The 27,812-nt window shown below is 44.5% G+C and overlaps 1 protein-coding gene across 1 annotated transcript in view; it reads left to right on the top strand.

Moving 5' to 3' along the window:
- Positions 1–194: 194 nt before the first annotated feature.
- The window catches only part of FER1L5 (fer-1 like family member 5), a gene marked incomplete at both ends in the record, with an annotated part of 116,643 nt that continues 89,025 nt past the window's right edge, over positions 195–27,812 (top strand). Inside the window, 10 exons of the mRNA XM_081960703.1 lie at positions 195–234; positions 2,431–2,561; positions 13,814–13,942; positions 16,348–16,410; positions 17,677–17,727; positions 18,751–18,781; positions 20,468–20,583; positions 21,557–21,680; positions 23,720–23,817; positions 25,552–25,620. Coding sequence (XP_081816829.1) covers positions 195–234; positions 2,431–2,561; positions 13,814–13,942; positions 16,348–16,410; positions 17,677–17,727; positions 18,751–18,781; positions 20,468–20,583; positions 21,557–21,680; positions 23,720–23,817; positions 25,552–25,620 — 852 coding nt within the window. The remainder of the gene's footprint in view (positions 235–2,430; positions 2,562–13,813; positions 13,943–16,347; positions 16,411–17,676; positions 17,728–18,750; positions 18,782–20,467; positions 20,584–21,556; positions 21,681–23,719; positions 23,818–25,551; positions 25,621–27,812) is intronic.

The raw sequence follows: 27,812 nt of genomic DNA on the forward strand, positions 1-27,812 counted from the left end.
AATTGACTGTGAAACCATTTTATTCACTGCCTCTGTTTTCATTTCCAAAATATTAAAGCAGAAGGTTGTCTTCACATATGCACAAAAAGGGGGATTGCCCCCCCCCCAAAAAAATGTTGATTTTTTTTCTTGTGATTTTATGTTTTCAGTGCACCATAACTCTAAAAATCTGCTTCTCACCACCCCAACCTAAAATGGTTGTGCACCGGAGAAAACACGATTTAAAGAAATTAAGTAAGTGTTGGGTATTTATTTTGATGGACTACAGTGTGTTTTGCATGGAATTTGCATGGATTTTAATTTCTGATTCCTTGTTTGGACTGTTTTGAGCTCTTTGTGTTTAGAAGAAGGTTGGTGTTTTGTAACAACAAAAGAGATGTGGGCAAAATCTATGTGTTCCTGTTAATGAATTGGAGTAAAAAAATGGAAGCTTTTTGTTAGTTAACACTGGCAAAAAGGTTCATGACATGGGACAAAACTCACTTAACTGTCTCATTTAGCAACTGAAAATTTGGGCTCACTTATGGTTGTAAATCGAGGGCTGTGGTATAACACACCCATGCCTGGATATTCGGACAAATTTTTCCCAAGAGGAAAGATTCCTGTCTATTTGGGGCTGAATGCAGGGGTTAGTGTGAAGACCTTGAGTATGCACACTTAACTGAGAACTGACACGGTCTATAGGTGAAGGGACTGGATTAGCTATAGCCATGACGGCGAACCTTTTCGGCACTGAGTGCCCAAACCGGAATGCACATTCACGTGTGCACATGTGTACGTGCCAGAGTGCTGGAAACCAAAAGACCAGCTGGCTGGCACACACATGACTGTTTTTTGGCTGTTTTGGGCCATTTTCCAGGCCATTTCCAGGCCATTTTCCAGGCTGTTTTCAGGCCATCTTTCAGGCTGTTTTCAGACCATTTAAAAGGTCTTTTCAACCCACAAAATAGCCTGAAAAAACAGCCTGAAAATGGCCCCAAAACAGCCTGTTTTTTGGTTGTTTTCCCTCCATTTTCCGGGCCATTTTCCAGGCTGTTTTCAGACCATTCTATAGACCAAACACAGCCTGAAAAACAGCCCGAAAATGGCCTGAAAAAGGCCTGAAAAGTGGCCGATTCTGTGGGTGTGGTTTGGTGGGCATGGCATGGCTTGGTGGGTGTGGCAGGGGAAGGATACTGTAAAAAACCCATTCCCTCCCCACTCCAGGGGAAAGATACTGCAAAATCTCCATCTCCTCTCTACTCCAGAGGAAGGATACTGTAAAATCCCCATTCCCTCCCCACTCCAGGGGAAGGATACTGCAAAACCACCATTCCCTCCCCACTCCAGGGGAAGGATACTGTAAAATCCCCATTCCCTCCCCACTCCACGGAAATATACTGTAAAATCTCCATTCCCTCCCCACTCCACGGGAAATATACTGTAAAATCCCCATTCCCTCCCCACTCCAGGGGAAGAATACTGCAAAATCTCCATTTCCTCTCCATTCCAGGGAAAGATACTGTAAAATCTCCATTCCCTCCCCACTCCAGAGGAAGGATACTGTAAAATCCCCATTCCCTCCCCACTCCATGGGAAATATACTGTAAAATCCCCATTCCCTCCCCACTCCAGAGGAAGGATACTGTAAAATCCCCATTCCCTCCCCACTCCAGGGGAAGGATACTGTAAAAACCCCATTCCCTCCCCACTCCACGGGAAATATACTGTAAAATCCCCATTCCCTCCCCACTCCAGAGGAAGGATACTGTAAATTCCCCATTCCCTCCCCGCTCCAGGGGAAGGATACTGTAAAATCTCCATTTCCTCCCCACTCCACGGGAAAGATACTGTAAAATCTCCATTCCCTCCCCACTCCAGGGGAAGGATACTGCAAAATCTCCATTCCCTCCCCACTCCAGGGGAAGGATACTGTAAAATCTCCATTTCTTCCCCACTCCAGGGGAAGGATACTGTAAAATCCCCATTCCCTCCCCACTCCAGGGGAAGGATACTGTAAAATCTCCATTTCCTCTCCACTCCAGGGAAAGATACTGTAAAATCTCCATTCCCTCCCCACTCCAGAGGAAGGATACTGTAAAATCCCCATTCCCTCCCCACTCCAGGGGAAGGATACTGCAAAATCTCCATTCCCTCCTCACTCCAGGGGAAAGATACTGTAAAATCTCCATTCCCTCCCCACTCCAGGGGAAGGATACTGCAAAATCCTCATTTCCTCCCCACTCCAGGAGGATGATACTGTAAAATCCCCATTTCTCCCGATCAGCTGGGACTCCGGGGGGGGGGAGAAAATAGATGAGGGTGGGGCCAGTCAGAGGTTTGCCGGTACTCCAAACTACTCAAAATTTCCACCACCTGTTCTCAGAACTGATCAGAACCTTCTGAATACTACTTCTGGTTGATAATGCTGCTTCTTGTCCTGTTCCCCAGTCTGTTGCCCTGTCTTTGCCAAGGCTTCTGGCATAGAAGAATTTACTCTGAAGGAAACCGAGGCACCTCAAATGCCAGCTCCAGCATCGACCACCATGAAGGAGCTTTCCAACAAGAAGCAACTGTTCCAGGTAATGCAACAGCGCAGCTCTTGATACTTGAAAGGAAGAAATACATTGAGAAGACTGCTAGTTTTTCAGCAGATGCCATTTCTGTTGTAAGAGTCATTCTTGCAAATGGAAATGGATCTTTAATAAAGTCCAAACACCATAAATCATTTATTTCAAATATGGTATCACCAGTGAAGTAAAGCTGTACTAGGGACTTAACAGACTAACAGAGTTGGAAGGGACCTTGGAGGTCTACTGGTCCAATCCCTGCTCAAGTAGGAACCTTATACCATTTCAGAAAAATGGATGTCCAATTTCTTCTTTAAAACCTCCACTGTTGGAGCATTCACAACTTCTAGAGGCAAGTTGTTCCACTGATTAATTTTGTTCTCACTGTCTGGAAACTTCTGCTTTGGTCTCTCCTTGATTATTTCCATCCATTGCTTCTTGTCCTGCTTACAAGTGCTTTGGAAAATAGGATGACCTCCATTTCTTTGTAGAAGCTCCTTAGATATTGGAACACTGCTATCATTTTCTCCCTAGTCCCAATTTTAATTATACAAAGTCCTCTTTATTAAACTATGGAGACTTTCATTAATTTATAAACAACTATTTATTGTTCCCAATGACACAATTCCAGAAAAATGTTTGGAACCTCATATTAAACTCATTGCATCCGCAGAGAACCGCCCTGCCGTCCTGTTTCGGGTGTCCCGCTCCCTCCTATTTCAGAGGCTGCGGGAGGCCCCTTTACAGGGTAGGGCAGAGGAATTTGGGAAATATCTGCAGGATAAAATCACTCAAATCCGGAAGGATTGGATCCCTTCCAGTAGTCCTGTAGAGGCGTCCGTGGTGAGTCTTGAGAGACCTATCTGGGAGGAGTTTGACTTGGTTGCCATCGAGGATTTGGACAGAGTGCGTGGACGACTGCGACCTATCACATGTTTACTGGACCCGTGCCCCTCCTGGCTTGTACTGGCATCCTGGGAGGTTACACGCGACTGGCTCCTGGGCCTAGTGAACGCTTCGTTGGGTGAGGGGTCCCTTCCAGCCGCCTTGAAAGAGGCGGTGGTGAGACCCTTGCTCAAGAAGCCTTCCCTGGACCCTACGGAGCTGGAAAATTATCATCCTGTCTCCAACCTTCCCTTTCTGGCGAAGGTTGTAGAGAGTGTGGTGGCTTATCAGTTTCCACGACATCTGGAGGAAAATGATTATCTAGACCCGTGCCAGTCCGGCTTCCGCCCTGGGCACAGCACGGAGACGGCCTTGGTTGCGTTGGTGGATGATCTCTGGAGGGCCAGAGATAGGGGTTGTTCCTCTATCCTGGTCCTATTAGACCTCTCGGCGGCTTTTGATACCATCGACCATGGTATCCTGTTGCGCCGACTGGAGGGGTTGGGGGTCGGGGGCACCGTTTTACGGTGGTTCTGCTCCTACCTTTCCGGCCGGACGCAACGTGTGTTGACAGGGGAGCAGAGGTCGACTCTGAGCCCCCTTACCTGTGGGGTGCCACAGGGGTCGGTCCTCTCGCCGCTCCTGTTCAACACATATATGAAGCCGTTGGGTGAGATCATCCGTGGTTTCGGGGTGGGATACCATCTGTACGCTGATGATACTCAGCTGTACATCTCCACCCCGAACCACCCCAACGAGGCCGTCGAAGTGATGTCCCGGTGTGTGGAAGCCGTACGGGTCTGGATGGATGACAACTGACTCAAGCTCAACCCCTCCAAGACGGAGTGGCTGTGGGTTCCGGCCCCCCGGTTCAACCAGTTAATTCCATCTCTGCCCATCGGGGGCATACAACTTGCCCCGGTGGAGCAGGCGCGCAATTTGGGCGTCCTCCTTGATGCTCGGCTGTCCATGGATGACCATGTGACGGCCGTGGCAAGGGGGGCGTTCCACCAGGTTCGCCTGGTGAGCCAATTGCGCCCCCTACTGGACCGGGATGCCTTGCGCACAGTCACTCATGCGCTGGTGACGTCTCGCCTGGACTACTGTAACGCTCCCTACATGGGGCTTCCCTTGAAATGCACTCGTAGACTACAGTTGGTCCAGAACGCGGCCGCGCGGGTAATTATGGGGAGTACAAGGTACTCCAATGTGACACCTTTCCTGCGCGAGCTGCACTGGCTCCCTGTGGTCTACCGGGTGCGTTTCAAGGTCTTGATAACGATCTTTAAAGCGCTCCATGGCTCAGGACCTAGCTACTTGCGGGATCGTATCCTGCCCCATACATCCCTGCGACCAATTCGCTCGCACAGAGAGGGACTCCTCCAGGTGCCGTCCACCAATGTCGGGGGGCGGCGTCTAGGAGTAGAGCCTTCTCTGTTGCGGGCCCAGCCCTGTGGAATGACCTTCCCCCGGATATTAGGACTACCTCTGACCTCCGTGCCTTCCGGATAAAGCTCAAGACCCACCTATTTCAAGTAGCTGGCCTGGCTCAACCATAGTTCGTTCACACTGCTCCTGACAGGTTTTTTAATTTTGTGATTTTTGGAATTTTATTAGGGGATTTTAAATTGTGTTTTTAACTGTCTTTATTCATCTTCCTACCTCCTCCATGTACACCTATTCGTTTGTTTTGTGTGTGTATTGTCCATATTGTTTTTTATGTGTTTTGTTGTATGCCGCCCCGAGTCCTTCGGGAGAGGGTGCGGCTAAGAAATAAATTTTATTATTATTATTATTATTATTATTATTATTATTATTATTATTATTATTATTATTATTATTATTATTATTATTATTAAACCTACAAGAGTTAGTCTGATAAAATCTGATATATATATATTTGTTTTCGTAGATTTTCACGGGTGTACGTATGCTGGTTTTGTTGTATTCAGGTCTTTTCCCATGTAAGATTGAGATTGTGTTTGCAACGTTTCGGCAAGATCTCACCTGCCATCTTCAGGCTTGAGCTTAAAATGGGAACGGAGCTGCCGACTTTCTGTAAATCTTGGTGGGAGGGGATGGGGTGCTGGCTTTCTTTCAGTAAGTGGAATGATTGGTTGTGTGGCTGCATCGTGATTGGTAGATTGGTGCTGATTGGTGCTGGCTGTGTGTGCATTTTTGTTTTGTATTGTAACGGCCTGGGTGGTGGGTGGTGTTCATTTCTTGACTAGGGCTGGTTTCCAGATGTTTGGTAAGTTTATTCATGTTGTGGGGGTGTTTCTCTATTTCGATGGCTTCCATAATTATTCTCTTGTTGAGGTGTTCTGTTTTGGAGATTAACCTGGCTCCTTCAAAGTTGATTTCATGTCCTGTAGCTTTAAGGTGCTGGAAAAGGGAGGAAGTTTTTTCTTTTTTTCTTTTTTTCTTACTGTGTTCTTGTGTTCTGTGATGCGTGCATTTATCCTCCTGTTTGTTTGTCCTATATACATTGCCGGGCAGATTTTGCATGGTATTTCATAGATTCCTTGGTTTTCTAGCTGGATTTTGTCTTTGGGGCTTCTTAAGACGTTGGCTATTTTTTGGTCAGTGGTGAAGGCTGTCCTGATATTGTGCTTGTGGATAATTTTGCTGACTTTATCTGTGGTGCCTTTGATGTAAGGGAGGAGGGCGATGCCATTGTCCTGTTCTGTGTCTTGGTTTTTTGGGGGAGTCTCCTTTTGGATTAGGTTTGTGATTGTTTTTCTTTGGAATCTATTGGAGATTAATACATTTGTGAGTTTGTGTAATTCAGTTTTCAGGTGGTCTTTGTCGGCTAGGTGTTTGGTTCTGGAGATGAGGGTCTTGGCTACAGAGTTGATCTGTGCAGGGTGGTGATGGGATTGTGCATTTAAGTAGAGGTTGGTATGTGTTTTTTTCTAGTAGATGGTGTGTCCTAGGAAGCCATTGGGTTTTTTGTAGATTAGGACATCCAGAAAGGGAAGTTGGTTGTTTGCTTCTATTTCCATGGTGAATTGTATTTTGGGGTGTAGGCTGTTGAGATGTGTGAGGAAGTTGTCCAGTTTTTCTTTTCCATGTGGCCAAATCACGAAAGTGTCATCAACATATCTAAGCCAGAGTTTGGGTTTGTGTTCAGATTTGTCTAAGGCGTTGGTTTCAAAATGTTCCATGTATAAGTTTGCAATGACAGGTGAGAGGGGTGATCCCATGGGTGCTCCTTCTATCTGTTTGTATCTTTGTCCATTATGGATGAAGTATGTGTTGGTTAGGCAGTGATTGGTCAGGTCCAGGATGTGTTTAGGGGGGTTGGGTTTTTTCTGGATGGCTGTCAAGGCTTCTTTTATAGGCACTTGGGTGAAGAGGGATATGACATCGAAACTCACGAGTAGGTCGCTGGATTGTAAGTTTTGTTTCTTTATTGTTTCTATGAAGTGGAGTGAGTTTTGTACGTGTGACGTGATGGATTCTGCGTAGGGCTGGAGTTGTTTGGTGAGGAATTTGGCAAGATTCTGTAGAGGTGAGTCTATGGAGCTTACTATGGGTCTGACTGGTATTCCTTCTTTGTGTATCTTGGGGAGGCCATAGAGTTTGGGGCATCTGGAAGATTTCTCTCTGGGGATGATTCTTTGCTGGATCTTTTCACTGATTTCCAGCACCTTAAAGCTACAGGACATGAAATCAACTTTGAAGGAGCCAGGTTAATCTCCAAAACAGAACACCTCAACAAGAGAATAATTATGGAAGCCATCGAAATAGAGAAACAGCCCTACAACATGAATAAACGTGATGATACCTCCCGCCTACCAAACATCTGGAAACCAGCCCTAGCCAACAAACGAACACCACCCACCACCCAAGCCATTACAATACAAAACAACAATGCACACACAGCCAGCACCAATCAACACCAATCTACCAATCATGATACAACCACACAACCAATCATTCCACTTACTGAAACAAAGCCAGCACCCCATCCCCTCCCACCAAGATTTACAGAAAGTCGGCAGCTCCGTTCCCATTTTAAGCCCAAGCCTGAAGATGGCAGGTGAGATCTTGCCGAAACGTTGCAAACACAATCTCAATCTTACACAGGAAAAGACCCAAATACAACAAAACCAGCATACATATATATATATATATATATATATATATATATATATATATATATATATATATATATATATATATATATATATATATATATATATATATATATATATATATATATATATATATATATATATATATATATATATATATATATATATATATATATATATATATATATATATATATATATATATATATATATATATATATATATATATATAAAAATAAATAAAGGGAGACTAGTATAGATCTATTTCAAGCTATTTAGCTCTCATCAGCTAGCCATACCCTTACTGGGATTTGAACCTGGGCTGTATTACATATTAGGCAGGAGTCTTAACCACTAAGCCACAGACTCTCCTCCTTATCAGCTGAGCCAGGGAAATAGGTATGTATTTGTGTTACAACCCCTGGTATGCCCAAATATGGGAGGGAGCTCACTACTCCCCCTTTCTGTCCTTCAGCTCATTACAGAAAACCACCCAGGAAGAAAACCATATTTTTATTTTTAATGTTGCCTTTTTATATTTGTGTTCAATTTGTGCTGATAAATAAATAAAGGGAGACTAGTATAGATGTCAGGCCTGTAGTTATGTTCTTTTTAGGATCTTTGGCCTGCCACACTTTCTTATAATTTTCTATGCTGTTTCAATAGTGTAGTAGTTGGGAGGGGGGAATAGAAAGGAGTAGGATTGTAGAATGGATTGTTGACATTCTTTTGTAGAAGCCAAGGTCATCTTTTGTCTTCGCATCTCGACACCTGGCCGGAAAAAGATGGGTGTACATGCCAGCATGGAAGATGATGATTGGAACATGTGATGGATTTGTGGGTGTGGGGAGAGATCATGAACTTTCAACTGGGTGGATTTAGAGGATGTACTTCCAGAGTTGGAATTTTCCATAGCCGTGCTAACATGCCTGCAGAATAAATTGCACCTTTAAGGATGTTTTGCCTTGGACAATGATTTATTTCTGCATGGTATTTAGAACCCTAACATTATTCCAACTCTCCACTTTAAAATAATTCACTAGCTCCCTCCCCCTATCAAGGGGGAAGGGCTGGTGATGGAAGATCTGGTGATGGGGTCTCGGCATTCCCAACGCTGACCGGGACAGCGTAAATATCAGCGAAGAATGAATGAGAAGCTTTTGGTGATAAGAAGCTGAGTGCGGAACTTCAAAGGCAATGGAATGCTGCTTCCAGTTTAATTGCATCTGGAGGAATGCAGGAGGAGACACGACAAGACGAAGGAAAGTCTCAAACCACATTTCTTCAGCAAACCGTGAGTGCATGCTCCCCCTCCTTCTCCCCAGCTTGGAAGCAAGGTTGAGAAAAAAAAAATCCTAGAAGAGAGGGTTGGGCTCCTTCCAGACGGCAATAAATGAAATGGCTTATCACCCTGCAACTAGCTGGGAGAAAGATTCCCTTTCAAAATGGGAATTTCAAAGGAGGCAGGAAGAAGAGATTTTTCCAGCATCTGTCACTTGCAAGCCACCACAAATGGGGCTGCAACCAGTAAATGAAGCAAATTGGGCAGTAAATTGGGCTTTCCTCCCAGGACTTGGATGGAAGAGATGCTACTTACCAACTCCTTTGCCATCAGCATGGGGAAATGCTCCAAGCCAGCAGAGGGCACCTACTTGGCCCATAACTCATCCAAGCCAGCAAAGGGCACCTACTTGGCCCATAACTCCTCCAAGCCAGCAGGAGGGTCCTTGGCACGTAAAACCCCCTAGCCAGCCATCATTGGTTGAGCTGCAACCTGTGAAGCAGGCAACCCCGGGATGGGTCTTAACCCCAGGTCATGGATGGGAGGGATGCCAGTGGGCACCTGCCCTCCCTCAGCAGATGGCACCATGGCAGAAAGCTGGGCAGTGGCCAACGGAGGGATTGACCTCCCCACCGGTTCCAGTCTCCCCTGCAAGGTCCAAAAAGGTTCTTACCAGACCTTCCTACAGAGAAGAAATCTCCATGGAAGAAGGGATTACCAAACAGAGGCCTGCATTGTGGATGGCGGGAAAATGTTCGCCTGCAAGGCCCCAACTGGTTCTTACTCCACCTTCCTACAGAGTAGCAATCACCAACATGGAAGAAGGGATTACCAAAGCCAGGCCTGCAAGATGGGAAGCGGGACAAGGTGCATCTGCAAGGCCCCAAAAGGTTCTTACTCCACCTTCCTACAGAGAAGCAATCTCCACCATGGAAGAAGGGTTTACCAAGGGGGCAGCTGCAAGTTGGAGAGCAAGGCAGTGTGATGAAATGGTTCCTGAGTTTAGAGATGTAACTAGGTTCCATTCCTCGTGGGGCCCAATTAAATGCCACCATTGTTGTCAACTTGGCCACAGAGCGTCAGAGTGCTTGGCTCCAGCCCCAATGCCACAAACGTGCGCACCAACCACGACGGCGGTAAAGAGAGGGTCCCAGATGCCACCACAGAAGAGTCATCTGGGCCAACAACCTCTGGAAGAGGATCCCCAACTTAAGGTTAGGAAGTGTCCTACCAAGGGGGAGGCCTCGGAAGAGGAAAAGGGCAGACATTCTCCGGAGGAGGATCCCCAACTTAAGGTGACAAAGAGTCCAACTAAGGGGGAGGCCTCGGAGGGGGAAAAGCCTAAACGACCTCCGGAAGAGGATCCCCAACTTATGGTGACGAAGAGTCCTACCAAGGGGGAGGCCTCGGAGGAGGGAATTGCCGAAGAACAAACGTGTGTACCAATTGCCACGGTGGTTAAGAGAGGGCCCCAGATGCCCGCACAGAAAAGTCATCTGGGCCAACAGCCTCTGGAAAAGGATCTCCAACTTAAAGTGACAAAGTGTCCTACCAAGGGGGAGGCCTCGGAAGAGAAAAAGGGCAAACAATCTCCGGAGGAGGATCCCCAACTGAAGGTGACAAAGAGTCCAACTAAGGGGGAGGCCTTGGAGGGGGAAATGCCCAACCGACCTCTGGAAGAGGACCCTCAACTTCAGGTGACGAAGAGTCCTACCAAGGGGGAGGCCTCGGAGGAGGAACAAGGCCAGCCGTGGATGATTGAATCCAAGAGCCCAGAACCTACAGCACCTGCAGCAGAGAGCCCTAAACGGCCATGGGAAGAGGTCGCAATGGACTTCATCGTGGAACTCCCAGACAGCAGTGGGCATAAAGTAATTTGGACTGTTATTGATTTGTTTTCTAAGCAGGCACACTTCATTGCTTGCTCAGGATTGCCATCCGCAAACGAATTAGCAAAAATGTTTGTGAAACACATTTATCGCCTGCACGGAGTACCCAAGAGGATCATTTCAGACCGCGGAGTCCAGTTCACAACCAAGTTCTGGAGAGAGGTCCTGAGATCCATTGGGTCCACTCAAGAATTGAGCTCAGAGGTTCATCCCAGCATGAACGGCGCAGCAGAGGGAGCCAATGCGGTGGTGGAACAATACATCCGGTGTTTTGTGGACTATCAGCGAGACAACTGGTCGGACTTGCTACCCTTCGTCAAAGTGGCGTACAACGATGTGGTCCACAGCAGCAGAGGATTAGCGGGTTTCCAGATTACCAGTGGCATGGAAGTTGTTGCCATGCCTGAGTTGCCTAGAGAACCTCCTTCTTTCATGTCTTTGAGTGAATGGATAGACATGCTAAAGAAAGGATGGGAGAATACGAAGAAGGCTCTAGCAGTTGCGGCAGAAGCCTACCAGAAGCAAGATGATCAACGTCGCTCACTCCTAAACCCCTACCGTGTGGGGGACAATGTTTTTGTATCTACCAAGTACATAAGATTAGAAATGCTTAGCAAGGAATTGGGTCCAAAATTTCTAGGTCCATTCCCAATAGTGAAGATAGTTAACTCAGTTACAGTTCAACTCGGTCTACCTAGAAGTCTAGGGGAAATTGACCCAGAATTTCATTGTAGCTTGTTGAAACCAGTAATTGGGTCTAACAGAAGAGCATCCACCCAAGCTCAATCTCCTCCTGTAGTGATGGAAGGGGAAACACAATCTGAGGTGGAAAAAATTGTAGATTTCAGTTTGAGTAGGGGTTGCTTACAGTACTTAGTGCATTGGAAGGGTTACCCTGGGTCTGAAGCTAATTGGGTGAACAGTGGGAACCTAAAAGTGGAGAAGTTAGGAAAGCAAGTCAATGGGAAGTTTCCCGAGAAGTCAAGGGGTTCCCCTGGGTGGAGAAAAGGTGGTTAATTTTGTTATGTTAACTTTTATGTTATTCTCTTTGCAGGAAACGTTTTTCTTTTGAGGAGAGGCCACCTGTCAGGCCTGTAGTTATGTTCTTTTTAGGATCTTTGGCCTGCCACACTTTCTTATAATTTTCTATGCTGTTTCAATAGTGTAGTAGTTGGGAGGGGGGGAATAGAAAGGAGTAGGATTGTAGAATGGATTGTTGACATTCTTTTGTAGAAGCCAAGGTCATCTTTTGTCTTCGCATCTCGACACCTGGCCGGAAGAAGATGGGTGTACATGCCAGCGTGGAAGATGATGATTGGAACATGTGATGGATTTGTGGGTGTGGGGAGAGATCATGAACTTTCAACTGGGTGGATTTAGAGGATGTACTTCCAGAGTTGGAATTTTCCATAGCCGTGCTAACATGCCTGCGGAATAAATTGCACCTTTAAGGATGTTTTGCCTTGGGCAATGATTTATTTCTGCATGGTATTTAGAACCCTAACAATAGATCTATTTCAAGCTATTTAGCTCTCATCAGCTAGCCATATCCATATATATATATATGAGAGAGAGAGAGAGAGAGAGAGAGAGAGGGAGGGAGGGAGGGAGGGATAGATAGATAGATAGATAGATAGATAGATAGATAGATAGATAGATAGATAGATAGATAGATAGATAGATATGGCTGCAATATGGTCACATATTCTGTATCTCTTCAGTGACATCTCATGGTCATCCCGATTTTTACAGGCCATGTATGGTGGTCCTAAGTTGGAATGACACATTCCTGATGGTGGTGGGGGGTGGGAACAAACATTTATGTTTTCCTAGTGAGAAACAGAAGTTCCTGCAGCCATCCACTGATGCACAAAGCTGGATAACCTAGAAGAGTACCTTAACCATTTGGGGAAACTTCATGAGAACATTGTACTGTTAATTAGGGCGTACAAAACCTTTGCCAGACCAATCCTCGAATACAGCTCTTCTGCCTGGAATCCACACTGTTTATTGGACATTAATACAATTGAGCGAGTCCAGAGGTATTTCACGAGAGGAGTCCTCCACTCCTCTGCTCACAATAAAATCCCTTATGCCACCAGGCTCAAAATTTTGGGCTTGGACAACCTGGAACTATGCCACGTACGGTCTGACCTAAGCACAATACACAAAATTGTCTGCTACAACATCCCACCTTTCAGCGACTACTTCAGCTTCAACCACAATAATACATGGGCAAACAATAGATACAAACTCAAGGTAAATCATTCCAAACTCAACTGCAGGAAATATAACTTCAACAACAGAGTGGTCAACGCCTGGAATTCTCTACCTGTTGTTACATCCTCAAACCCCCACAGCTTCAACAATGGCTACGGTATATAAAGAAAATCTTTATAAGATGTTTTACAGATGGCATCTCCCCCCAGCACGGCTCTCCAAAATGTTTAAAAATCTGGCCCCAAATTGTTGGAAGTGTAAAAAAAAATGCCAGGCACTTTTTATCATATGTGGTGGACGTGTAATGAGGCAAAAAAATATTGGAAAATGATTCAATCATGGTTAGAACAAATGGTGGGAGACCAAATCTTGTTTAAACCAGAAATTTTTTTCCTAGTATGCTACTAGGAGAGCCAACGGTCCACGCCTCATTAATTCAAGGGTGGAACTTCCCTAGACAATTAGAAGGATAGACAATGTATTAAGTAGGCTAATTGTTAATGGTTGAGACTAGCTGTATATGATGTGAATGTATGGTCACTTCGACTCCGCGGTACTGCATGGTTTTAAATATAAAAATAATAAAAATATATTGACACACACACACACCCACAGCTTCAACCTTAAACTGTATCGTGGACCTCATCCCATTCCTAAGAGGCCTGTAAAGGCGGTGTACATAAGAGCACCAGCATGCCTTCCGTCCCTGTCCTACTGTCCCCATTTATTTGTATCCATTTCCTTTGTTCATGTCCATGTTCATACTTATACCTGCTATCTTGTACATGTTTGAAAAACTAATAAATAAATAAACAAATAAATAAACAAACACACATACACATACAAAAAACATGATGGATGGAACTGACTGCCCATTTCTCCCTTGCAGGTGCGAGTTATCATCATTGAATGTCGACAACTGCAAGAAAACAACGTCAAACCAGTGGTGAAAGTCAATATTGGAGATTATACATTCCGGACAAGAATTAGACGTGGAAACAATCCATATTATAATGAGGTTGGCATTCTGGACATTGTTTTCTGGGATTTGAAGATTTTTCACGAGCATTTGGCTCAGTTAAAAGAAAGTCTCAGCTAATTAATATGCAACGGATTGAACTGTAGCTATAGATCTCAGTATACAACACAAGCAACAATGATAAATCATGGTCTTAATTGTCAGAAAGTGAAAGAAAAAATAATATTTTAAGATAATGATCAGGTATTTGGAATGAATGTTCACACACCCTTCTCTTTTATTTTTATTTTTTTAAGCAGGTTTTTAATTATTTTTTTCCCTTCTACAACACCTTACAGTCATTATATCAACATTATTATGCCATCATACCTGTACATGTATATATTATTTCGCTTCTTTGTTTACACAACTTTATACACAGTGTGTGTGTCCGTGTGTTGTTGTTGTTGTTGTTGTTGTTGTTGTTGTCAGGTCTTTTCCCATGTAAGATTGAGATCCCATGTAAGATTGAGATCTATATGTTGTATTTGTGCTGATAAATAAATAAAGGGAGACTAGTATAGATCTATTTCAAGCTATTTAGCTCTCATCAGCTAGCCATACCCTTACTGGGATTTGAACCTGGGCTGTATACATATTAGGCAGATATCTTAGCCACTAAGCCACAGGCTTTCCTCCTTATCAGCTGAGCCAGGGAAATAGGTATGGGCATACCAGGGGTTGTAACACAAATACATATATATGTATGTATGTGTATGTATATATGTATGTATGTGTATGTATGTATGTATATATATATATATATATATATATATGTATGTATGTATGTATGTATGTATGTATGTATGCATGCATGCATGCATGCATGTATGTATGTATGTATTTATGTAACCATGCAGGCAGAAACCCATATTTTTATTTTTAATGTTGCCTTTTTATATTTGTGTTGTATTTGTGCTGATAAATAAATAAAGGGAGACTAGTATGGATCCATTTCAAGCTGTTTAGCTCTCATCAGCTAGCCATACCCTTACTACAAATACAACACAAATATAAAAAGGCAAGATTAAAAATAAAAATATGGGTTTCTGCCTGCATGGTTTTCTGTGATGAGCTGAAGGACAGAAAGAGGGAGGAGTGAGCTCCCTCCCATATTTGGGCATACCAGGGGTTGTAACACAAACACATACTTATTTCCCTGGCTTAGCTGATAAAGGAGGAGAACCGGTGCTGTAGTGGCTAGCAAGTCTGCCTAATATGTAACACATCCCAGGTTCAAATCCCAGTAAGGGTATGGCTAGCTGATGAGAGCTAAACAGCTTGAAATGGATCCATACTAGTCTCCCTTTATTTATTTATCAGCGCAAATACAACATGTGTGTGTGTGTGTGTGTGTGTGTGTGTATGTGTGTGTTACAACCCCTGGTATGCCCAAATATTTCTTTATTTATTTATCAGCACAAATACAATACACAAACACACACACACACACACATATATATAGTTTTTCGGCTTAATTAATTTTATTCTTGTTTTGCAGCCATTTGTACCAAATATATTTGGTACATAATATTCCGAATCTTCTTTATCTTTTAATTTTAGTGTTAATTTGCCCATCTCTGCACAATTCAAAACTTTTGTATCACTAATTCATCCGAGGGGATATTATTTTGTTTCCAGTATTGGGAATATGCTATTCTAGCTGTGATTAGCAGATGTGTTAATATGTACTTAATTTTCTTTGTATATTTCCCTTTGATTATTCCCAGCAGAAAGATTTCGGTTTGCATTTTATCTGTTCTCCTATAATTTCTTGCACCCATTTCCAAATTTTTGTCCAATATTGGACAAAATATATAGCATCTTCTCTTTTAGATCTCAGGCCTGCCAAACTTTCTATCATTCTACTATGCATTTTCTATGGTGGGGAAATGGGAGGGGGGATTGTAAGGAGTGAAATGCTATGTAGCCATAACAAAATTCTTTCTAGAAAGCCAAGGTCATCCTTTGTCTTTGCATCTCTGCAACTGACCGGATGGGTGGAAGCTGCCAGCATGGCAGTGGAAGATGATTGAACCATGTGATGGACTGGTGGGTGTGGGGGAAAGATCTTGAACTTTCAACTGGGTGGGGAAAACCGGGAAGCTTTCAGATTCGGGTTTTCCCAGAGGTGCCAGCGTGGGTCTCTTAATAAGTTGGAACTTTGAGCAATACTTTGCCTTGGACTCTGATTTACTTTTGCTTTCCAAATAGCAATTTGGAATCCTGACATCTGCTGTGCAGGTTTTGTTGGGGGAGAATTGGCCTTTGAAAAATGGGATTTGTTTTTTAATGACTAGAAGCATGTCTCTGCTTTAAAATAGTCATCAAAGGCCAATCTAAAGTCCATTCTTGTGTACCATGGCAAGAAAGTAACATGAAAGTTTGGTTTGCTTATCTTGTAGACCTTCATCCAAAATTTCAATGAAACCCCTCTTCGACTTTTTGATGAGTTTATTACTATACAGGTAAGCAAGCAATGCCTTTTTTGGAGTTCTGAATTCCATTATGGGCCTGATAGTCAAACTCGATTTCTTTGTGGACTGGATCAGCATTCTAGTTATTCTCTGTGGGCCGGTGGTGGTGGTGGAGGAGCCGAAGGGCATATGTGTGTGCACAGGAGTCCATGGGTGCTTGTGCATGCAAGCCCTGCCTGTTCTGACCTAGGCTTCCCAAGATCATGAAACCGACTCCTCGTCCTGATAAAACCTCTTTTATTTAGGTTAAAGGGAATTCTTCTCCAGCAAAGTCCCAGCAAAAGTCTTCACAACTACAGACCTTTATCAGGCTTGCAGAGTTGCCAGGCCAATATCTTCCAAACACTATGCTGTATCAGCAATTACATGGCAAGAAGTCAGGAGCAGATCTTCACCCTAATGAATTAAACTAATTGTCTCCTGCAAACTCCCCTCCCCTTTCACTCCTCTTTATTCCCCATGGGAGGGGCCATTCACCATCCACCTGTGCCTTTACTCATGAGTCGGCCCTTGTTCCTTAGCTGATCCCTTCTCTTGGCAGCTCTGCACATACACACATCAGGAACAGGCTCCAACTGTTCTTCTGCCCCACTGATATCTGACTCAGAAGGCAGCTGATAACTGTCTGATGGCCCTGGCCCCCACTCTGCCTCTGACAAAGAGCCCTCATCAGAGCCTTCCCCAGACATCAGGACTGGCCCATCTTCCTCCTCAACCTCCTCACTGTCTGAGTCTGCCACCAGCTCCTCTGGTGGATGGCAGGCGACAACATTGCCCTCCCCATCCCAGCTGCCTCCTATGCGCCCGCACGCCTGCTGGAATTGGGTGAGCCTGGCTGAAGCCAGGTGGGCCGCCCCCTTATTATTTCCAGGACAGCAGCACAGGCCAGATCTGACCACATCGTGGCCCGGATTCAGCCCCCAGGCCTTGAATTTGACACCCCTGTGCTAGTGCATTGTAGTCCAATGTTGCAGATGAGCAAGATTGATGTCAGTCACAAGGAACCATGAATGACATGATTTACTTCCAGTAGTTTCTTTATGGTTGCTCACTTACAGACCAGACTCTTGCCAGACTAAAGCACAATCTGCATAACAATTATGGATAGCCCATGACTTACAATCATGGTTGATCCACTTCTATTTGCAGGCTTTTGTATTTGGCTATCTTCTCCAGGCGTTTCTCCTCTATTCTGCAGTCCCCTATTAGTATAATAATGAAGTTTTACAATGGGAATTTCTATCTGATCTTAAACAGGTGCTGAACTCTCGATCTGTCAGAGCTGATGCATTCATTGGTGTCTTCAAGGTGAGCAATTGCGACTTTACTGCTGACCAGATGTAGACTTCCAGACTTCTTAACAATGCTTCATCTTTGCTTTCTGCTCTACTATCTTACCTATGAGGGACGGGGTGGCTCAGTGGCTAAGATCAGAAAGATCGGCAGTTCAGGAGTTCGAATCCCTAGCGTCACGTAACGGAGTGAGCTCCCATTACTTGTTCCAGCTTCTGCCAACCTAGCAGTTCAAAAGCATGTAAAAATGCAAGTAGAAAAATAGGGACCACCTTTGGTGGGAAGGTAACAGCATTCCGTGTGCCTTTGGCATTGAGTCATGCCGGCTACATGACCACGGAGACGCCTTCGGACAGCACTGGCACTTCAGCTTAGAAACAGAGATGAACACTGCCTCCTAGAGTCAGGAACAACTAGTACATACTGTATGTGTGAGGGGAACCTTTACCTTTACCTATCTTACCTATTATCCTACCACCAGGTCAATTTTTGTTTTGTTTAGCCTGTCAACCAAACATGGAAACCAATCAAAGAGAAGCAAAATGATTATCATTTTGTATAACATGAATGGAATGGAATGGAATGGAATAGAATAGAATAGAATAGAATAGAATAGACAGTTGGAAGGGACTTTGGAGGTCTTCTAATCCAACCCCCTTTTCAGGCAGGAAATCCTACACCACATCAGACAAATGGTTGTCCCATCTCTGCTTAAAAACTTCCAGTTATGAAGCTCCCACAGCTTCTGGAGGCAAGCTGTTCCACTGGTTAATTGTTCTCACTGTTAAGAAGTTTCTCCTTAATTCCAGGGTGCTTCTCTCCTTGATCAGTTTCCCCCCATTGCTTCTTGTCCTGCCCTCTGGTGCTTTGGGGGATAATTTGACCCCCTCTTCTTTGTGGCAGCCCCTCAAATACTGGAAGGCTGCTATCATGTCACCCCTAATACTTTTTTTCTTTAGACTAACCAAACCCAATTTCCTTTCTGGGCGATTCCTTGTGACTTGTGCCATTCACTGATTCATTCATTCATTTTTGCAGATTGAGATGGGGCTCGTATATGACTCTCCAGGTATATCCTCCCTTCTTATCTTATGGCATGTGGGATGGGGGATAGGAGGTTTTTCCTGTCACGTGACACCCATGTGTAGTCTTCTAGAGCTGGGGTTTCCAAACATGGCAACCTTAAGACTTGTGGATTTCAATTTCCAAAAGGGCTGGCTGGGGAATTCTGGGAGTTGAAGTTCACAAGTCTTAAACTTGCCAAGTTTGAAGACCTCTGATCTAAGTGGAGAGATTGCAGAGGAAGGGATTACAAGAGAGTAAGTTATGCTGGCTGGGGAATTCTGGGAGTTGAAGTCCACAAGTTGTAAAGTTGCCAAGGTTGGAGACCCTCCACTAGACCAAGCACAAGAATAGTCCCTGCCAATCAGGGAGCTCATAAATCCTGTTGGGTCCCATGGTTGAGTAATCAATTAGATTTGGCTGTATGGATCTCAGCAGGGATCACTGAGGACAATTTAGAGCAGTGGTTCTCAACCTTCCCAATGCCGGGACCCTTTAATACAGTTCCTCATGTTGTGGTGACCCCCAACCATAAAATTAGTTTCATTGCTACTTCATAACTGTAATTTTGCTACTGTTATGAATCGTAATGTAAATATCTGATATGCAGGATGTATTTTCATAATTACAAATTGAACATAATTAAAGCATAGTGATTAATCTGCCAATTCTGGTTTGGGAGAAGATCATCCAGGCTGGGATTTTCCAGGATAAAACAACCTCCCTGCCTGCCTCCAGCAGCAATTCGTGGTTTACATGAGTTTCACTTTATTAAGTTTACCTTTTTTACATTCCGTTCCCTCCACCCACCCAGTTTTCTTTCTTTCTTTTCATTCCTCCCTCCCTTTTCTTCTTTTTTTCCATTTCACCCTCCCTTATCTTCTTTCTTTCTTTCCATTCCTCCCTCCCTTTTCTTCTTCCTTCCTTCCTTCCTTCCTTCCTTCCTTCCTTCCTTCCTTCCTTTCTTTCTTTCTTTCTTTCTTTCTTTCTTTCTTAAACACAGATTAAGAAGTTGCCCTTTAAATGGGAATTTAAACGGAGGCTTAAGCTACAACGAACTGTGCTTCAGTCCCGAATGGAATTCCTTGGGACGGAAGGAATGGGTGGGCGGGGCCTGTCCTCCCCTCCGGCCTCTCCTGCCAGCCCTTCCCGGGGGCCAAAAAGCCTCCAAACTCAGTTTAGGCCACAGGATAGGATCGGCAGCAGGAGCGGCTTGAATCCCGGCATGCGCCTGCCTGGGCAAGAGCCCGTCCTGCCAGCTGAAGTGGGTGGCCTGACTGCCACGCCAGTCTCCTGCTCTCCAGGCGCCTGTGCAGGTGGCTGGACTGAAGCAGCACCGCCAACTGTGCTCACTTTGGACGCCCATCGGAGCCGAGGCTGATCCGCCACCCAGAAGAACCCATCTCTCTTCCCCTTCAGCGCCTCGGCCTTTCCCTGGTGTGGAGACCAGGTGGGGCGGCGTCTGGGTTGCACCCGGAGCTGGGAGGAGGCTGCTTTGCCACCCAGTGCTCTTCCTGCACCTGCCGCTTCAGGATGCGCTCCTGAGCATGGGCGATGCCGGTGGAGATGGATGGTCTTAGGCGACCCCTGTGAAAGGGTCGTTCAACCCCCAAAGGGGTCACGACCCACAGGTTGAGAACCACTGATTTAGAGCAAAGTGTGAATCAGTATATTTGTTATTTCCTTTCTTTAGGTCATGCTTTGATTTCGAAATGGTTGAGCCTCTACGATCCAGGGAATCTCAACGCTGGATTTAAGGGCTATGTGAAGGTCACCCTTTGTGTCCTGGGAGCTGGAGATCGTGCACCGGTAACGTCCTTACTGTTTTAATGCTGAGCCATATAAAAATCATTATCCATGATAATTGAAGATGAGGCTAGTTATGAAACTGTTAGATAAAAATGGAAATGTAGCTATGTTGGGCATCAGTAAAAATGTTTGTGTAAGGGTTGTGTCTTCATTCGACCAAAATAAAAATGCAATAATGGAATGGAGGGAGGGAGGGAGGAAAGAGAGAGAGGAAGGAAGGAAGGAAGGAAGGAGGGGAGGGAGGAGAGGGAGAGAGAAAGGAGAGAGAGGAAGGAAGAAAGGAAGGAGGGAGGGAAGGGAGAGAGAGAGGGAGGAAGGGAGGGAGGGAGGGAGGAGGGAGCGGAAGGGAGGAGGGAAGGGAGGAGAGAAAGGAAGGAAGGAAGAAATGAAGGAGGGGAGGGAGGGGGAGAGAGGGAGGAAGGAAGGAAGGAAGGAAGGAATCTCTAAAAAGATAGGTCTAATCATCCTGTGGAGTTGATTTTTCTGGTCTGGTCTACCTGGTGTGGCTGACAGGTTCTCATTTGGCCATGAATCTCATTAGATGCCCACTAGTTATGGGCTAGTTAAACATAATGTTTGATGTTTCATTTAATGATCCTGTCACTTAGCAATGGAATTGCCAGTCCTTTTTGCAGTTGTTAAGCAAGTTCTACCTGTATAACTAGTCCAACTTCTTCACCATCACTCTATCATTTCCTCCTGAGCTCAAAGTGATGTTCATAGTATTTCTGCCTTCTAATTCTCTCCATAACCTCCCTACAAGATAAGTTGGGCTAGAGACAGTGACTCGTGGTCCAAAGCCATTAAGGAAATGTCGTTGATTTGCGATAGATTGGAACCTGGATCTTGTTGTCCAACAGAACATCAAGTCAGAATCTAGAACATTCAGGTGCATTTTGTGGGAGGAGATCAATGAATGTTGCAGTTGATTAGCTGACAGCTGGATCATATCCTTCTCTACTCTCAACTGTAGGATTTCGACCAGCCAGCAGAGACCGGTGATTTAGAATCCAATCTCCTGCAGCTGGCAAGTGTGCCAGCTGCACGCACTGCCTCCCTCGAGCTGTACATCTACCGAGCAGAAGATGTTCCACAAAGTAGGTCAACCAAATTGTTCTGCTGAGGAAACTAACAGCACTGCCAAAGGAGGGAATCTGGGCTTGGGTGCAAGAATGGTAGCAACTCTAGTGTTTCTGACCATGTATGGTTCTTGTGAAAGATTCATTCAGCCGGACTGGAGAGAATTTACTTCCTGTAGGGGAGAAGAAGTCCTAACATCAAAGGTCCTTGGGTGGTCTCTAAGCTTGGTTGTTTTTGTGCAGATGTTTCATTACCCAAACTACGTAACAGCATCAGTGCTAGTGCTTCCACTGTCAGGGTTAATGAAGTGGTATTAGAGGTTCTACTGTCCCAATGACAGTTGGTTGGACCATTTATGGTTATTTTGTTTGACAGGTCTTGAATGGGGAATTGTGGGCTTCTTGAGTACGTATGTCCATTGCAGTCAAGAAATGAAATTCTTGATCTACAAAATTCCATGGTGAAAAAAAGTAAGGTTCTACATTTAGGCAAGGAAAATCAAATTCACAGGTACAGGATAGATGGTACCTTGCTCAATAGTAGTAACTGTGAGAGGGATCTTGGAGTCCTAGTAGACAACCATTTAAATAGGAGCCAGCAGTGTGCTGCAGCTGCCAAAAAAGCCAACACAGTTAATATATATAGCCTTTATTGTCATTGTGCAAAATAAATACAACGACGTTGGTTAGTTCTAGTTAGTTGGTTCTAATTAGTTCTAGGCTGCATAAACAGAGGGATAGAATCAAGATCATGTGACGTGTTTATACCACTTTGTAATGCCTTGGTAAGGCCACACTTGGAATCCTGCATTCAGTTTTGGTTGCCACAATGTAAAAAAGATGTGGAGACTCTAGAAAGAGTGCAGAGAAGAGCAACAAAGAGGATTAAGGGATTGGAGGCTAAAACATATGAAGAACGATTGCAGGAACTGGGTATGTCTAGTTTAATGAAAAGAAGGACATTGGGAGACTGATAGCATTGTTATAGTATCTCAGGGGCTGCCCAAAAATGAGGGAGTCAAGCTATTCTCCAAAGCACTTGAGAGCAAGACCAGAGGTGGGTTGCTCCCAGTTCGGCCCAGTTCTGTAGTGAAATTCAGGCCTGGATCACAGAACTGGCAGCGACCCAGGCCTTCCACGCCCACGAACCAGTTCCCTTGCTGCCACTGACCTGCCGCCATTTTGTATTTTAGTGACTGCACATGCGCAGTTCACTGTAAATTCTTCTTCACATGTGCATTTGCGTGGTTGCGCGTTGCGCGTAGGTTGTGAACCAGTAGTAAAACCGGCATCAACCCACCCCTGGGCAGAACCAGAAGGAATGGATGGTAACTAATCAAGGAGAGAAGCAACCTAGAATGAAGGAGAAATTTCCTGACAGTGAGAACAATTAATCAGTGGAACAGCTTGCCTCCAGAAGTTGTGAATGCTCCAACACTGGAAGTTTTAAAGAAGATATTGGTTAACCATTTGTCTGAAGTGGTGTAGGGTTTCCTGCCTAAACAGGGGGTTGGACTAGAAGACCTCCAAGGTCCCTTGCAATTCTGTTATTCTATTCTGTTCTGTTATCTTGAAATACGGTTCCAAAGCATTTGAAGGCAGTGGGAGGTCAACTCTGCTAATTTAACTATATGAGATGATTGTATGACGATATTCGTCTCTAGTCTGGCATCCATTCATTAAATGGGGTAGGGAATCTGTAGCCAATAGATTCACCCAGAACTCTTGTATGTTCTCGGGGCTGCTTTGAGCATCCCAGGGACAAGCCAACAAGGCCTCAACCAACTATGGGATGTACAAATACAATTATAATCATGAAGGTTCTCCTAATCTATTTCAAATACACCTAGGATCTCTTCATAGCCCCCTCATCTTCCATCTTCCTTCTCTCCATTTTCTATCACAGCCCAGTTTAATTCCTGCTTCAGACAAGCCGCTCTCTGCAAGAGAGTTAGGAAGCCTCATAATTCCCCTCCACACACCTTAATAAAGTGGGAAGCTTAAAATAAGCCTCTTCCTTACTTTTTAATTAGCCTGCTATATGTTCTTCTTTGCAGTACAAGATGGCACAGTGACACCTTTCACCACCTTACCTGTGGATCCTCTCATCATCTCTGTGGACCCTTCTCTGGAAGTTAATTTTGCAGGGCGAGTGGTGGGTGTAATGCAAGTTTTGCTTTTTTTAGCAGAAGTGTTATTTTTAAGAGACAAGCTATGCACTATGAGCAGGTGGCGTAGTAAGTCTACGACTCGCTTTGAAGCACACACACCAACAACGGTAAATCTCCACTGCAGATCACAGAGTCACAAACAGCAATGGGAGGTAGCCTTATGTGCTTCACAGTGCTTTGCAGGCCTCTCTAGGTTGTTTACAGAGTCAGCCTCTTGCCCCCAACAATCTGGGTCCTCCTTTTACCAACCTTAGAAGGATGGAAAGATGAATCAGGATCGAATTCCTGGCAGTGGGCATAGTTAGCCTGCAATGCTGCATTCTAATCACTGAATGAGAGGGAGAGACAGAAGGAAGGAAGGAAGGGCCATAGGATTTAGACTTATATTCTGCTTCATAGTGCTTTACAGCCCTCTCTAAGTGGTTTACAGAGTCAGCCCATTGCCCCCAACAATCTGGGTCCTCATTTTAACCACCTTGCAAGGATGGAAGGCTGAGTCAACCTTGAGCCGGTCAGGATCAAACTCCTGGCAATTGGCAGAATTAGTCTGCAATATTGCATTCTAACCACTGTGGCAACAGCAGAAAGGGAATAAGAGAGAAGGAAGGAAAGAAGGAAGGAAGGAAGGAAGGAAGGAAGGAAGGAAGGAAGGAAGGAAGGAAAATAGCAACAGCACACTGCTCCACAGTGCTTTACAGCCCTCTCTAAGTGGTTTACAGAGTCAGCCTCTGGCCCCCAATAATCTGGAACCTCATTTTATTCACCTCGGAAGGATGGAAGACTGAGTCAACCATGAGCCGATCAGGATCGAATTCCTGGCAGTGGGCAAAGTTGGATAAAATGAGAACCCAGATTGTTGGGGGACAACTTGTTCACTCCGTAAACCACTTAGCGAGGGGTGTACAGCACTGTGAAGCGGTATATAAGTCTAAATACTATTGCAATTAACTCTCTGCCTGCATATATTTACACATTATGTTCTGTCCCAAGCCTCTAATATATACTGACACAGACTTGTCTGTCTGCCATAATTAAGGAGGGAGATAAGCATCCCCTTGGCTAGGAGCCCAGAAAATTAGCTCTATGAAAACAAGGCTTGAACTCACGAAATTCTCCCAATCTTTCACTACGCCTAGATTAGTAAACTGTTGTTTCCTGCAAAATTCCCCTCCCGTCACCCCACCTATAAGCTCTCCAGGAGAAGCCAATCAGTATCCACCTGTTCCTATTTCCTTCTGTGAGCCTTTTTCCAAAGCTGCTCCCTCCTCCTCTCAGCCCTACGCATATGCACGTCAGGGACAGCCTCCCTCTGTTCTTCCTCATGGCTCCCTGACTTAGACCCAACAGGCCTCTCTAATCCCTGCTCTGACTCTGAACAACTCCCAGAGTCTTCCTCAGTCTCCAGGGCAGTCCCAAAGTGTTCATCACTGTCATATTCCACCAACAGCTCAGCTGGCCGCTGTTGGGCCACAACACATTAGCCCATCTATATTTATCATCTGTGCCCCACTGATAGCTTAGCCAAAGAAACATCTCCCCTTCCCAAAGATTTCATGCTTGGTCACCTGGAGATGATCCTTGGTCATCACAGGTGAGTCAAAATATATGCACCTGGTCCATGTGATCCTTGATCTCAGATTTAGAAGTCAGGGGAACAGTCTGCTGGACTTTTCCTGCCAGCTCGTGATTGATTTTCTTTCTTTCTCAATTATGTTCAGCTAAGGACCAAAGTCATTTTGGGAGACACCAACCCTGTGTGGAACCAGGTGCTCTGTTTTCCCATGCAGGTAAGCTGAGAAAGGGCTGGATGTCATTGACTGCAAGCTAAATTTATCAGTAAGCAGGAGGATACCCATCAATATAGCTATATTGCTGTAATAGCTTCTTGGATGAGAAGCGAAACGTCTTCAAGAAAAACGGAAAGTCCAGTTGCCTCTTGAAAAAAGCACCTTTGGGACAACCAGGACCTGGATGACTTGAGAATCTCTACATACACCTTTGAAAACCTTTCAGCCTCCTGTGTGCTCACAGGTTAATTTTGCTCAATGTTTATGGAGATTCTCCATCCTCCAGGTCACGGTTGTCCCAAAGTTGCTTTTTCAAGAGGCAACTGGACTTTCTACTTTTTCTTTGAAGACAGTTCGCTTCTTATCTAAGAAGCTTCTTCAATTCTTGTCTTCAAAAAACCCCAGAAAGTCCAGTTGCCTCTTGTAAAAGCATCTTTGGGAGTCCGGTCAAAGACCAAAGAATTCCCGAAGTGTAGGGATAATTGTTATATAGCTTTTAAAGACATCAATATTCCCTGGCACCCGGCACTGAGAATAAATCCTCAGGGTTCTTGGAATTTTTTGGCCAGAGATCTCAGAACACCTTTCAGATTTAAATATGCCTAAAAGTTCACTTCTTCTTCTTTTGAGCTATTGAATAATTCTGGGAAATGCCTCTCACCCTGTAACATGAATGACCATTGCAGATCAGATCAATTCACATCTTAAACCAACTTATCCTGAATTTTGCAACATTTCTATTTTTTCATTCTGGAGTTTTGGACCTGGGAAAATATAGGAATTCTCTCACATACATGAATATTTCCCTGGTTGGGAGTGCCAAAAATGTTATTAACCATTGAATAAGATGCTATGGGATGCAGTGGCTCATGGCTAAGATGCGGAGTTTGTTGATCAGAAAGGTTGGCAGTTCAGTGGTTCGAATCCCTAGCGCCGTGTAACGAAGTGAGCTCCCATTACTTGTCCCAGCTTCTGCCAACCTAGCAGTTCGAAAGCAGGTAAAAAATGCAAGTAAAAAAATAGGAACCACCTTTGGTGGAAAGGTAACAGCGTTCCGTGCGCCTTTGGCATTGAGTCATGCCGGCCACATGACCACAGAGACGTGTTCGGACAGCGCTAGCTCTTCGGCTTTGAGCACCGCTCCCTAGAGTTGGGAACGACTAGCACCTATGTGCAAGGGGAACCTTTACCTTAAAGTACTATAGCTAACTTCATGGAGAACATAGACACAGCCACCTTCAACAATGGTTAATAACATGTTCTTTCAAGAAAACCCCTGTGATGCAGTCACCAGGAATCAAATAAGTTTCAAGAGAGCCTTTTCTTCCTTTTTCTTTTGTATTTTCACTGCAGTTGCCATCTATTTGTGATCTCATTAAACTCACTATTATGGATGGGTGAGTACCAGCAATTTCTGTCATTTACCCACTGCGATACTACATGTGCATGATACAATTTCGCAGTAACATGTGCAATGACAATAAAGTAAAGTAAACATCAAATCTTGACTATTTGCCCCAAAGTTAGAAAATGAAGCATTTGGATAACGCATATCCTACTATTTCTCAAACATGATGTATCACAACCCATGGGTGTGTTTTAGGCAATTAGCTAGGCAAAGGTTTTACTTCTTGACAAGCTTGTTGGAAGCAGCAGGAATAGAAAAAAACAGACTCATTATGGTTTTTCTGTTTTAAATTGTAAGTCATGCCTGCTCTTCCCCATGACAAATTTATATATATACACACATTTGTCATGGGGAAGAGCAGGCAAGAAGACTAAAAAGAAAATACACAAACACACACACACATACATATATACATACATACTATATATGTATATGTATATGTATATGTATATGTATATGTATATGTATATGTATATGTATTTGGGTTACAACCCCTGGTATGCCCAAATATGGGAGGGAGCTCACTACTCCCCCTTTCTGTCCTTCGGCTCAATACAGAGGACCATCCAGGCAGAAAACCATATTTTTATTTTTAATGTTGCCTTTGCTATGTTTCAGTTGTATTTGTGCTGATAAATAAATAAAGGGAGACTAGTATAGATCTATTTCAAGCTATTTGGCTCTCATCAGCTAGCCCAGTGTTGGCGAACCTATGACACGCATGCCACAGGTGGCACGCGGAGCCATTTGTCAGGGCACGCAAGGTGCTGCCCTGTCAGCTGGC

Source organism: Natrix helvetica, assembly GCF_964273705.1.
Source record: "Natrix helvetica genome assembly, chromosome: 8".
Taxonomy (NCBI): Eukaryota; Metazoa; Chordata; class Lepidosauria; order Squamata; family Natricidae; genus Natrix; species Natrix helvetica.